This window comes from Apaloderma vittatum, unplaced genomic scaffold (assembly GCF_000703405.1).
Source record: "Apaloderma vittatum isolate BGI_N311 unplaced genomic scaffold, ASM70340v1 scaffold12020, whole genome shotgun sequence".
In the NCBI taxonomy this organism is placed as follows: Eukaryota; Metazoa; Chordata; class Aves; order Trogoniformes; family Trogonidae; genus Apaloderma; species Apaloderma vittatum.
The window spans coordinates 1-14,162 of NW_009695067.1; the positions used below are offsets into that span (position 1 = coordinate 1).

The 14,162-nt window shown below is 39.1% G+C and overlaps 1 protein-coding gene across 1 annotated transcript; it reads right to left on the reverse strand.

The window, feature by feature from the left end:
- Positions 1-1,813: 1,813 nt before the first annotated feature.
- CCDC174 (coiled-coil domain containing 174) lies at positions 1,814-13,787 on the reverse strand. The gene is made up of 10 exons (XM_009869835.1): positions 13,688-13,787; positions 13,011-13,111; positions 11,295-11,353; positions 9,905-10,085; positions 7,743-7,838; positions 6,226-6,362; positions 5,733-5,827; positions 5,395-5,542; positions 4,244-4,378; positions 1,814-2,811 (listed from the first exon to the last, which is right to left on the reverse strand). Exons 3-10 carry the CDS (start codon positions 11,314-11,316, stop codon positions 1,814-1,816), a joined length of 1,812 nt encoding a protein of 603 aa, XP_009868137.1. The 5' UTR covers positions 11,317-11,353; positions 13,011-13,111; positions 13,688-13,787.
- Positions 13,788-14,162: the final 375 nt, after the last annotated feature.

Sequence of the window (14,162 nt, forward strand, 5' to 3'; positions counted from 1 at the left end):
GAGACACTTGTCTGCAGGGCTTCAGAGAGAAAAACTTCCCGGAGCTTTCCCCTCCTGCCGGCTGTTGGCTCCTGGCAGTGAGAGACACCTGGGGACAAGGCCTGCTTTACTCATCGCCAAGACACTGAACACGTTTTGTCATGGAATTCTGTAAGGCCCACAGGCCCCTGTGGTTCTGTGGCACAGCATCCCACCAGTCCTAAGGAAGAGATTCAAATAAAGAAAACTACGTGCCCTAACGTCAGGCACAACAGCCAAGTTCAGGTCAGTGTTAGCAGCAGCAGAATGAGCTGCTCAGTTTTCTGTGCATTTCAGGTGGATGTGGCCATTAGTTGAGCCAAACTATCCTCAAGTTCTAGGTTTGTTGAGAGAAACAGAAACCCAAAGTTACCATAACACCAGGCTCTTAACCATTTGGTAAGGATGAAAGACTGGGGTATTTTCTGCCTCATACCACCGGTGACCTTACGGGGTGTTAGTCCTGCCCTGCAAATTCCAGTGCAAAAACTAGTGATACAGGAAGGAGAGATGAAAGTGTATTTACTAGCTGAGGTTAAAATAGTTTGGGGACAGTGAATGTGTTCTGTTTGCCCAGTCACCTTGAACGCACTGCTGTTCACCAGGCTCTGAAAGCAGCCTGAAATCTGGCTGAAGCACACAAGATTAACGTTATCGGTCTCTCTGGCCAGTTCACTGGTTGGTTCAAATGTTCCCTACTTTGACAATATCACTGTCATTTAACTTCAGACAATCTACAAAATTGCTCATTCTAATCTGCTTTGCTAAGTCTTATCATAGAATCATAGAATGGCCTGAGCTGGAAGGGACCTTAGAGATCATTTTAATCCAGCCTCCCTGCCGCCAGGGACGCCACCTCTCGACTAGATCAGGCAACACATGGAGATCCTTGTGTGAACTTTTAAATTACAAATGGGGGTATGTAAGACATCTTCAGGAATAAAAATGTAAATATTCTTGTTTACTAAGATTCTGAAAAAAAAGCTTGTTTAGTAGAGGTTGGTCTGCTTTTATATATTATGACTATTATGGCACAGGTTTTGAAAATAAGTTTTAAATAAAGTCATAAATACAACAGATAATGAAAGACAAATGCAGTTGAGAATTATGAGAGCATTGTCAAAACAAGACAGTAATTTCAGGTGTCAAGACTTTAGTGAAGCATTTATTCTTAATCTAACCACCCTTACTTATCAATTTTTGCAACGCCTCTCTCCACTCTAATTTGCTTCACAGATTTATGAGTTATATACAGACCTCAGGAATGCAGAAGTTACTATAACCACGTAAACTATTCCCCACCACTGTTTCCTAAATAATATTCTGCACTTTCTGTAAGCGTTGAGTAGGTAACAAATTTCCTAAAATGGTTCTGTATTTAGCAGCAGAGGGTCTGCCATTTCAATGCTATTGCTACAGAAATCACTGAACTTGCAGTACATCCAAACCAGAAGCTGACACAGTACAGGAAGAGCTCATCTTTTCAAAGAAAGCTGTTAATATACCCCAAAGTTCAGGTGTAAGTGGCAAAGAGTTAAAATCAAATATGTACTAAACCAAGGAAGTACTGCCAAAAAAATCAAATAATTTCAATAAAGAGGGGGAAAACCACAAAAAAGAACCAACAAGGCAAAAGCAAAGCCCCAAGGTAAAATAGCTTAGGTGTCCAGAGATTTATTTTGATGTACTTACAGAAATTTATTTTTCCCAGATGTGGAAAAACAATATTCTTGCCGAGATGATAATTCTGTTTAATTTCTTTAAATTGTGGTTCTTGCTTATCTTTTTGGTCAGTTCAAGTCACTTGTCTGTAATAAGACAGCATATCATCTAAACTTTGGTAAAGTGGCTCCTGATTCTGAGTGTCACTGCTGTCGGTCTGAGCTGACGGGGCCACATCTTGAGGGCTGCAGCCACAGGCCTGTGTTCCTGGTGGCGCATCTTCGGTGCTGCAGCTGCAGGTCTGTGTTCCTGGCAGAAGATCTTGGGTGTTGTAGCCACAGGCCTGTGTTCCTGGTGGAAGATCTTGGGTGCTGTAGCTGCAGGCCTGTATGCCGGGTGGCACATCTTGGGCACTGCAGCCACAGGCGTGTGTTCCCGGTGGAAGCTTTTGGGCGCTGCAGCAACAGGCCTGTGTACACTGTGGAAGATCTTGGGTGCTGCAGCCACAGGGCTGTGTTCCTGGCGGCACATCTTGGGTGCCGTAGCTGTAAGCCTGCATTGGAAAGGGCACATCGTGTGTGCCGTAGCCATAGGCGTGCACGGGTGGCAGCACGCCTTGGGCACCGTAGCCATAAGCCTGCACTGGAAATGCCATATCGTGAGGGCTGTAGCCATAAGCCTGCACTGATGACAGCACATCTCGAGCACCGTAGCCGTAAGCCTGCATCGGCGGCGGCACAGCTCGAGCACTGTAGCCGTAAGCCTGTGCTGCTGGCAGCGTATCTTCATCATCGCTGCTGTCATCCTCTGCTGACGATGACGCATCTTGATTGTCACTGCCACGGACCTCTGCTGATGCTGGCTCACGTTGAACATTGCTACTGCAAGCTTGCGCTGATGGTGAAACATCTTCAGTGTTGCTGCCCTTGGCCTGCACTGATGGCATCTGTTGGTTTTGTGCTGCCTCCGTTTCCAATTTTTTAGAGGAAGTTTCAGGACTGTTTGACTTCTGACTCCTGTAGTTATCATCTTTCTTTTGTCCCATAAAGTAATCGGAGGGTGGTGCAAATTCTGGATCGCGCTCATCTCTGAGCTCTTCCTGTTTCTTTGCCCATTGTCCGAACATCAATTCTGTTAGAAACAGGAAAAATGGTAGGTTGAATATGGATTTCAGGGTCTGAAGATCAGTCAGAAAGGAGGGAAAACAAATTAGCAAACAGAAAAGACACAGCCGTGAAGCCATTTGAAGTTACTTTTCAATCTAGTACCAGATTGCTGGCTAAGCTGACAGTCCAATTTCTTTACAGAGCAGTAACAAAAGCATTGAGCATTAAAGATAACCACCACCATCTATATAACTCGTCCTAGTGACTTTAAGATCCTTTAAAAATGTGGTCATTGGTTATGTAAAATGACTAATTAGTTAGGGATGTATCAAAATACAAACCAATCAAAGCATTAAGAGTTTAGTTATTGGAAGATGGAGATGATAAGATTATCACTAGTGGGCACAGGCAAAACCCAGCAACTTTTATCAACAGAAGTGGTTGATATTCTGGTAACTATGACAGCTGCTGATTTCTGAGTAAAAATAGTTTTGAAGTACTGCAGTGGAGTGACAGCTCAAGATCACCACGCTTCAGATATCTCTAAAACCAACTCTCAAGATGTGTCTCAAATCTCCTCTAAAATCAGAAAAATTCTTTTCAGTATTCATTTCCATCAAGACTTCTGTAAGAAATAAAGTAGAAAATTTTGATAGAGAAGGCCTACACATTTGTGTGATATAGAAAAACAGAGCTCCAAACAGAGCAGGACTTATTCCTTTGCTTTAGTAAAATATAAAAAAAATTGAAACAGTAAGGAAGGAAAGCATCTAAGAGAAGGAGTTTTGCTTATCCTTTCTGATGCTAATTTAGATGCTTGTTTTACATTTATGTTCAGCAAACCACCATTATTTTACTTCATATTTTAGAGTAAGTTGTCCTCTGCTTTCTGCTTGCTGTCACTTAAAAGGCAGGCATCCGACTACAAGAATGTGCATGAGCTTAGATTAATGGTGCAAAATGAGTTAATGGGTTTGGGCAGGATCTGGAAGGCAGAATCACGACACTTGATGTTGTGATAAGGAAGATGCCTTGAGAGGGGACCTTGGCACTGAAGTGGTCTCTGCTTCTATCACCTTTTCGTATCGTCCTGTACCTGTTTCAGTGTAACATCTTGCCATCACATAGCACAAACTAAAGAAATACATCAAGAAAAGATCACGCTAAAAGGCAGTAAATCTAAAGAACTATGAAATTTGTTATTCTGTCAACCTCTCTGGATCGTCCAGAAATGGAACATCTCATATAAAAGAAAAAAATTATGGGGCCATTACAGCAGCTACTGGCGCTAGAGCACGCCTCGTCAGTCACTGCACTGAACACCAGACAGCTGTCGATACAAAGGGAGAAAGTATTTCATTCCTTCTCTGTCTTACCATACGATCACAAAATAAAAATCAAAACAGCAGTATGCACACTGCTTCCAAACAATGTTTCTGAACCTGCTATTTTCTTACCTTTGCCTTTATCCCACTCTCGGACATAAGGCACACCGGGCTTTGTATCTCTTCTCTCCTGGATGACAACCTCTACCTTTCTACTTGCTGCAGTAACTCTTGGAGCTTCTGGTTCTTCAGCAACACCTTTCAACTCTGCAACAAAAAAAGATAATAGGTTTTGTTAGCAATGGGATAAAATCTATATGAATTTCACTGGAGGAACGGGAAGCAAGAGTTACTTGCATTTATGAAGCTCAGTGATCTAATTTCATGCTAATAATGAAATGCATCTGAGTGGGGAGGTGATTTATTTTTTTTAATTACTGCATATTAGTTCAGAAAAGATAATGGGTAAGCGAGATAATCGGGAAGCATATCTACCAAGAGACACTTCATTAGCTTTCTAGTTGTATCAAAAAGACTGCTGAAAATCTATTGCCTGATAATCCACAAAGGAATGTGCTCAGTGTTATACTGAAGCTAGAAAATGAGGTAAAAATAAGAACATTAGCATGTTATCTACATTGCATTTACTGGACAAAACAATTTGCATTCTTATTCTTCTGAACAACAGTAACAGTTAGCAGTGGCACATTAATGTTCTTCAGTTCCAGAACATTTCACAGTTAATCACTTGCACAGAATTCTGACACAGTGAAATATTAGCTACATTTTACAGTAGGAGATAGACAGCACAAATAGTGTCGTAAGAGAGACAGTACAGAGACAGGACTGGAACTCAACTTCATCACCCTAAATCCAAAAGTCAGCTGTATGTCCAGTTCACAGACTGCACTGAAACTGTAAGAGTGTATATTATACAATATCAAAATTATTCTTAAAAAACCAAAAAATGCAGTAAAATTTCAGCAGGTCTAGCCTTAACCTCCATAATTAACCTAAAAAACTCCTGCTGTCAGGTATGAATCAAAAAAAGCCTACATTCTACATATCCTATTCCCACCTGCATTATTAAGTTGTTTCTGGCATGACTTTATACCAACACAGTTATATGAACTATCACTATCTTAACAACCTAATTGTATATAGAGAGTACATAATACCAATATACTGAGTATGTCCCAACCTGAACCAGTTAGAGAATGTCTGTCCATGAATCAAGTACAAGATGAAATAGCAAATATTTAACTTAAAAAGACAGATCGTACCTCCGTTCTCCAATTTGTCTGCCTCTTCGTCTAATCCAGCTTCCCTTAACTTCTTAATCTTCCGTGCTCGAAGTTTAGACAGCCTCGCATCTAGAGCTGCCTTCCTTTTTTCTTTTAACTGTTCACGTTTAGTTCTCTGATCGAGTGTCTTAACAGCAAAGAAAAACATGGATTAATCTAAACAAAGAAAACCAGTCTTTATCAAGTATTGTGTTTCAACAGGGAAAAAGACACCCAATTTTTCTGGAGTCAGCTGCAGGCATTACCAAGTATAAGATTTCTATAACAAATCAAAGACAGTGACCACTGAAACCCCAATATCCTCTTGAAACTCGTACCTGCTCTCTTAGCATATCCAGTGTTGCCCGTTGTTTATTCCTAAGTTCTTTATCACGAGAAAAGGCAAAGTAACCAACACCAAGCTGTCTGGCCTCTGAAAAGAAGAAGAAAATCAATAAATTTACATTACACTCAGTTTATAATTGACAGTAACTACAAGCACTGTGTACCCTGCTTTCAGGCACAGAACCACTCCCAACAACAAAGAGTGCTTTTTAGATGGCTAAAAAGGGCTTATTTGAAATGATGCATAAAGTGAAGCTTCCTGAAGGAGGAGGTAATGAAATTTGAGAAATACATTTATTAAAAATAAAATCTGAGGAAAAATAAATCTGAATTTATGTACTGGTAATTTGAATAGTTATTACGTATGTGGCTTAACACATACCTACACGTTGCCTTATAGGCACAAGAAGTAACTTCCCCTTGCTTCCTCTAAAAGTAACCTCTTTGGTGATACAAAAGTAAGTGATATAAAGTATGGAATTATACCATTTTCTCGAATGTCCTCATAATGTATGGGTCCCATGGGTTTTCTGAGGGCTTCTTCTTCTTCCTTTTCCCACTGCTGCCTCTGAAGTTCTCTTCTCATGTCTTCAGATAACAGAGTATTCCCATCAAGACCTTGTCTAATTAAAACAAAACCCAAAAGGTTAAGGATTACAGAGCAGAACTTACGAGTTTTACGGTATTGAACAGTGAAAGTATGATTTGGTCTGATCCATTCTTGCACTTTTTACAAAATATAGATCATTGTAGGCACCATTTAGTCATGCAACATGGATGACTGTGGTACTTGGTGAAGACAGAAATACCTCTGAAAAACCTCTGAAACAAGGTACTAATAGAATATGTTATTAAGACTTAAACATAATCATAACCTTTCTCAGAAGCTTTATGAAATTGTTATTGAATCACACAATAGGAGATTAAATAATCACTTTCGTTGTCTACTGATCACCTATATAAACATTTCAAATTTAACATAAGAAAATGAAAAGTATTTGAAGTAACAAAAGGTAGCCATTTAACCTAGAAGTCCATGCCAAATATTAATATATGATATGTAACATATTTTTGCTTTTACTTTGCTAAAGCTGTTTTTGCTAATGGCCCGTCATCCATACCAATGCAGAGACTGCAATTTCAAAGTATTTATAGTCTCCATCTTATATTTAAAATATAGAGAATGCCCTGCTGAGTTGTTACTGTGAAAGAATTTTCACTTCAGCAACAGTAAGGGCTTAGTTGAGGTGCCTGTAGATTATTTTCTGAAAACAATTCCCAGTGTTGCCACGATAATTTAACAGAAGAGCTGTTAAACAGCTGTTTAACAGAAGAGCAGAAACAAACAAATGAAGACCTAACAAATTCCCTGTGAATGTCATGATGAATTTGGAATTGCTAAAAGACTGTAATCAGTTTCCAGGTTGAACAGAACCAGGAATCACTTCTCTGGCATTTTCTGGAAGGCATACAATAGATTTCCCTATAGGGACCAGATTTAAAAGATGCATCAAATATCTGAGAGATTATTAAGTTAGTTTATTAGAACCCTTCTCTGCAAGCTATGCTCTGTAAGGGATGTTTTAGATGTAGTCAGCGTTTACATCAAAAAGTGTCCCTGAATAGTTTATTAAAAATTTCATTTGGGCTTTTATTTGATATCCACGGTCTTCATTCTGCTGCCATTTAAAACCAATACACGAGCCATGTATTTCAAATGGTCAGCTGCCAAGGTGAAATAAAATAGAAGCCTCAAAATACTATCTGAATTTGTAATGGAAAATTTAATAATACCAGTCACGCATAATTGCTCTGCAGCTACTTTTATCTATTTTTTAAGGCACAATGTTGTAACCAGCAGAAGTTTGCCTAAAGTAGATCTGGAAAAAGCAGCAATTCTGGATGGAGAACGGGACAAAAAAGCATAGCCTCTCTTCCTCCTCATTGAAAATATGTATGTTAAATACTGCAAGGAACATGCACTTCCAGTGGAGAAATCACACCTTTTCCCTTGAAGTTCCTGGTCCATTTTAAGTAGACTTGGCAAATCCTTCTTCATACAGCGTCTAGATCGGCCCAAGAAATCAACATAATCAACCCTGTAATGAAAGGAAAGGAAATTTGGTACAGAACTTCTGTTGGCAGATTTACAGAACTCTTAACCTGAAGACAGAAGCAGTGACACTTTCCAAAGAGTATTCATCACCTCTCCATCTCTTCATGCACGACAGTTCCTTCTACCTTTCAGTTAACAGATGGACAGGTTAAGAAAATACATTCTGAAGAACACTGACTCACTCTCCCTGTGAGCTGGCTTTTTGCCTGGGCAATAAGATGGCGTAAAAAAAAATTTGAAAGTTAAAATGCCATGTAGTTTTCACAACAAAATAAAACCGAGCCTAGTACTCGTTTCCCATGGTGAAAATAATAACACAGCATTGACTTCTTGCACATATGAAATTGCTACAGTGTATTTCAATTATCAGTCTAAAGCTCATTTAGAACAGGCTGATAGCATTCATTCAACTGACATAACAAAGGCTGACTAAAGTGCAACCAAAATTTTCCTTTGAAGCACATGCTGTGCTTCATAGCCAGTTCTTTATAGTGCTGAACACTTAATTTACAGCTGTCAAAAAAGCTGTTAAGAGCTATACTTACTGTCCTGTAATGTTAAAAAGTTCTTTAGCATCAAGCTGCCTCAATTATCCCATTTCTAAAAATTAATATCGCATCTGAAAAAGTATGACTGGCAATTTAGTTCCCAAAACCCAAACTTTTAAAGATCTGTGCTTTCAGTAAGTTAAGTCTTTTACATAATTTCTAAGGATATCTACAGCTTAGCATATACTCAGTGCTCTTCGGGTTTTATTATAATGTAGCATCAGTATAAAGAAAAAGTCTGCATTCTCTGTAGTAAAGATATAACTATGGCTGCAAGACAATTAGCATTAATTAAGCTAGCACCCAAAAAGCCTCCTTAAGATATCACAGAATGGCTTAGGTTGGATGGGACCTTAGAGATTATCTAAATCCAACCTCCCTGCCAGGGGCAAGGACACCTCTCAGCTAGACTGGGTCGCTCAAGGCCTCATCCAACCTGGCCTTGAACACCTCCAGGGGAGCGGCATCCACATCTTCCCTGGGCAATCTATTCCACAGTCTCACCACCCTTGGACTGAAGAATTTCTTCCTAAGAGCCAGTCTAAACATGTTCTCCTTCAGTTTAAAACCATTTCCCCTTGCCCACTGGACACTCTTGTGTAGTGGCCTCACTGAGGTGGATAATATATTAATAATAATAATAATACATGTCACTGATGTGAGATGTGGGCAATAACGATTTCATTTTAAATTTCACTAATGATGGTAATGGGTGTATCTGCCTTTCCAACCTAGCAGTCTTCTGGCACTCTGCCCGAGTCATTTTCCCAGTTTATTCTGAAATGTTACATTCCAAATCCTATCTTGGCCTAATAAACTGGAGAAGGGGGGTGCTCTTTTTCATATTGGTTACTGCTGTTTTAAACTGATCATCAGAAGTAAAATCTGTGTTCCATAAGCATTTGAAACAAACAGGCAAGGAAAATGTTTAGTAAAACTGGTTTCATAATTATTTCTAATGTCTTGGATGAAAAACTAGCAGTTACTTGGAATGTCAAAATATCTTCAAAGACTACTTGCCGCGCCGCAGCTACATAGTGGGAGAAATGCTGGAATATCACGTTCTTTTTCCAACTGGAATTTCTCTCCTTTAAAAAGACGTCAAAACAACTGCTCATTTTGTAAGTCACATGCAGTTGGAGAAGGAAAGGTGGATACAACACAAACGCTAAGTTTTGCTGAAGTACATTTCAACTCAAAACATCAAAGAATAAAATGGTATCGACACAATGTCTCATTTAAAATACATCTCCCTGATTGATATTTCTCAAAATCCTGGATGTAGATTCTATTGCAGTGTTACCTACACAGAGAAGAAAGTAACCTGAAGGACTGTCTTTTAATGAGATGTGAAATGAATGAATGTTACCACCTCTTCTCAATGTGTAGCATTAAACCAAAAGGTGCCACTGCACATACTATGGAGAATAAAGTTATTTTCTTATGCAGTTTTCAAGAAACAGACTAGTCAGGACAGCTTAACCCAAGCAGTAGCACCAACCATTCTTCATCTGGGTCCGTTGGTGGGGGGATTTCCATTTCAGGTTGAGTTTCCTCATCGTCCGTATCTTTGTCTACGGCCTTTCTAGCAGCTTCGCTCTGATACAGTTCTTGTACTTCGTGCTGTTTGTCTATGATCTTCTGAGTGAAATCCACTAGGTACAAATCCTCAGTTTCTTCATCTAAGGCAGAAAATCAATTCTTAGAGAAGAGCCATGAAAGGAACGAAACTAAGCACAAAATCAATACAAAATAGCCACATTCAGCTTCTCAGCTGCCAGCAATGCCCTTGACCACGCTACTGCGGAATATTTAAATCTCATTCAATGCCAAACAAACTTGGAGCTATCAATTGGCTCCACAGTGATAAACCTTTTTTTCTGAATAGAAGTTTAAGGGTATTTTAAAGCAATTAATTGTGTACAATACAGAAAAGGCTGCAGTCTTTGCATTAAAAGATTCTCTGCTTGTTAACTATTTCAGAACTTACAGGGTTTGTTATGTAACAGTTCAAATACTTTATTGATGCTTACTATTCGGTGTGTTGGCAGTAGTTAAGCAGTCACTAGAGCACTTTTTAGAAAAGTAGAGAAAAATGTTGAGGTCAGGTGGACAAAGATGGAAACTGCTAAAGAACACATTAAAGATTAATTGCAAGAAGATTTGGATTCTATTTTAATAATTACTTCTTGCACGGGATTGAGTGAGAGAAGAAAGGGACAGATTGGAATTCTCTAACCCTGTTAGCTGCATGAATGGCATTTGCATATGGACCAGCCAGACTCCCCTCCTGCTCCTTCATAAAGGTCCAGAAATTAGAATGCACGGCAGAACATCAGCAACGCAATCCAAAGATTACATAATGGAGAATAAATTAATTTTGTTTTTCTAAGATTCTGTATTGAAAAAACAGAATATATGCCACCCATTTAATGAATGAGTAAAACAAGCCAACAGTGCTTTACTAGGACAGGACGTCCTTCACAAAGTAATTTTATTTTCTTTGGTACCTATATTTTTCACCATTTCAAACCAGAATAACCCATGTCAATCATGTTGTATAATAACTCCAGGAGAAAATCTCCCTGAAGACACGCAGTGAATTCACAGTGTGCTGTAAATCACCAGACTGTCAGAAATACCAACTATTAGGGCAAACTTTACAAACAATCTTTTTTGTACACACACACACATGCGCGCGTGCGCACGCATGCACACACACACATATATATTCCCGCTCGGTCCCCATGTGTTGCCTGGTCTAGTCGAGAGGTGGCGTCCCTGCCCACAACAGGGAGGCTGGACTAGATGATCTCTGAGGTCCCTTCCAGCCTAGGCCATTCTATGATTCTATGATATAAAAAATACTCATTTAGATTAGTTTTGTTCACCTGGAAAGTCGCCTTTTGTCATTTTCTCATATAGCTTTGCTTTCTCTTCAAGTTTCTTCCTGAAAAGAAGAGAAAAATTAAGATTGCAATCCCACCAGTTCCAAACACAGTTCAATATGACCAATTTAGCCTTAAATAGATGGAACAGAAAAGTAGCAGGAACTCTTGAAATGGTTACTAGAATCTGACTTAGGCCTAGTTTTTGTTTTGAACCTTAACCGACATTTCCGAGGATATGTAGAAATCCACTTCCAGAGTTCATACTGAAAATAATTTTAGTGAAGTTACAGAATTAATCTTAAGCGTAATTTGTCACGTAGGCAGGAACATGACACAACAAGTATTCCACCTCTGTCGAACTGCTTTGCTCTATCAGATTAATACTGGAAGGTAGGCCACTACTTGCAAGTATGAGGTAATGAAGTACTGTTTTACATAGAAAAAGAAAGAAAAAAAAGAAGGAGATAACATGAAGTTACAGTTAAGATAAAACTCTACCTAATTTCTGGAATAGTAAACGACAATTTTGAAGAGCAAGGAACTGCAGACAACGAAACCAGCAAAAGGCTTGCAATTTGTATATTCAACACGTATCTTACCATACAACTAACCCACTCAGAACATGAGGCAAATCTTGCAAAAAAAGAGAGCCATTTTCTGTCAACTTCAAGAAACACTTTGCTGTAAAATTCTGATGTATTACTGCTCTGACTTTGAATTCTAAGTATGACTGTCCTGGTTTGAATGCACCAGGACAAAAGGTCTCTGGGGCTCCTGGCACAGATGTCGGTCACAGCAGGGGAGAGGAGGCAGCTCTGCCCATGGGAAGGAGACGATGGTGAAGGTGACCCAAATCACAGAATGGACCAATCACAGCATTTCTTCCCATGGTGCTCAGTATAAAAAGGCCCCAAGAAGAGTCTTTGGCCCCTTAGTGCCTGCTGGGCTGGAAAGACTGCGATTAGCTGTTTGTCATCTTTCCCTGTGCTGCTGGTGTTCCTGCCCAGTTTTCATGCTGCAGAGGAGCACCATTCCTTGGGACAGGTTGTCTTGTCTCTGCCTACCTGGGCGAGAGTGGCACAGCTCCTTTTCTGGGGTTGTTTGTGGGGTTTTTTTGGGTTGTCACTGGGAACTCTGGGTTTGGGCACTCCCATCTGCTGCCAAGTCCAGTCTGGGACCTCTATGCTCAGGACCACTTGTCATCTGGAAGGTGTAGGTTCCATGTAAACATATTCTTTTGTATCTTTGAATATATTTGTATACTTGTATAATATCTATACATAGTTTAACATCTTCACTGCTACTATTAGTATTATTTTTCTTTCATTAAACTGGTTCAAGTTTCTTTTCAACCTCAAAGTCTCTCTCCCTGGTTCCCCTGTTATCCTCCCCTGGGAGGGTGGTGGTGGGTCACAGAGAGTGTCTGTCAGAGTTTAGTGGCTGGCTCAGCCTTATACTTTGATGATGACTTTCAAAAATTGGTAACCTGACATGTTTAGACAGCAATGACAATGTGAGCGTTGGATATCTTGAGAGTCTGAGACTGCTGGGATGCAGTCTGTACACTGCTGGTAAAGAGTATAGAATTGATGTGGACCTTAGCAGTAGGTCTAATGAGAACTGCTGGTTCAAAAGCTGCATAATTTTCTTTATGTGCTTTTCTAAACCCTAATGACCAAGTTCTGCAAAGCATTTCTTACAGAGTGTAAGAGTTACCTTGATATATCTAATACATGCTCCTCTTCTGCTTTCTGCTCAACATCCTTCTCAGCTCGTTTTGCAACTCCTGCATTTTTTTTGTTCCAGATACTTGGTTTCTGTGGAGTACAATTTTATAATATACATAAAGAAAAAAAAATTTAACTCTCTATTGCAAACTTTACAAATCAATCATAAGAGGCTTTGTAAATAATATCTTAAATGTGTTTGACTTGAGACTATACCTATTGTGCTGTAGGATGCAGTAGGGATGTCCTAAAATTACACAGATTGCAGTATAATGTAAGAGTTAAATGCAGGCTGAGAAAAACAAAACAAAAAGGCACTCAAAAATATTCTACTCCTAGACAGCTACAGGATGGTGTACGTATGCATTGCTATACATTGTGATACAGAGGTAGCTGAGTGTCTCATCCTCCCTTCTTCAGAGAAGCATATAAAATCTTGGAGAGAAAAGAAACATCTTTTCCTACAGTTACAAAAGCAGCAGCTCCACGGGAAAATAAGATTAAATGGTGATTTAAATTGAGATGAGCATGATGTAAGTTTTCTGCTGTGCACAAGATTCTCACCTGGAAATGAAACTTAAATAATATCCTCATCATGTAGGTTGCAATTTGAATGGTAATATTTTTTCCATTTAAATAAACAAATACTTAGAGCTATATTTCTACCTTATTTGAAGTCTGAGGCTTTGCAAAGATGCCAGCATCTTTCAATAGCTTTTCTTTCTTGAATTCTTCTTGCTTTCGGAAGAGTTCTGCTTTGAGATCTACCAACTGCATCAACATCAAAACAAATAACCAAGACATGACATGCACATATATCAGTTACTGTAATGAAGAAATAGCTGTATTTCTAGCAAAACAATCTGGCATTTATGGTTATACAAGCATTTTTATGTGAAACTTTGAAACACAGATCCAATCACAAAGATCACTCTTAAGTTTACAATATACAAAAAGAAATGCAAACTATGACTAATGATTTCAAAAACCCTGAAGACAGAGATTCTTTGATACATAATGGGAATAGGAGAGACACAATTCCATGGTTTCTACCAGCCTCCCAATAGCAAATAGAGAAAAACTAATGCAATAACACTACTGAATTTTAAAGGGAACTTCACTAAATAATGAATAAAATCCT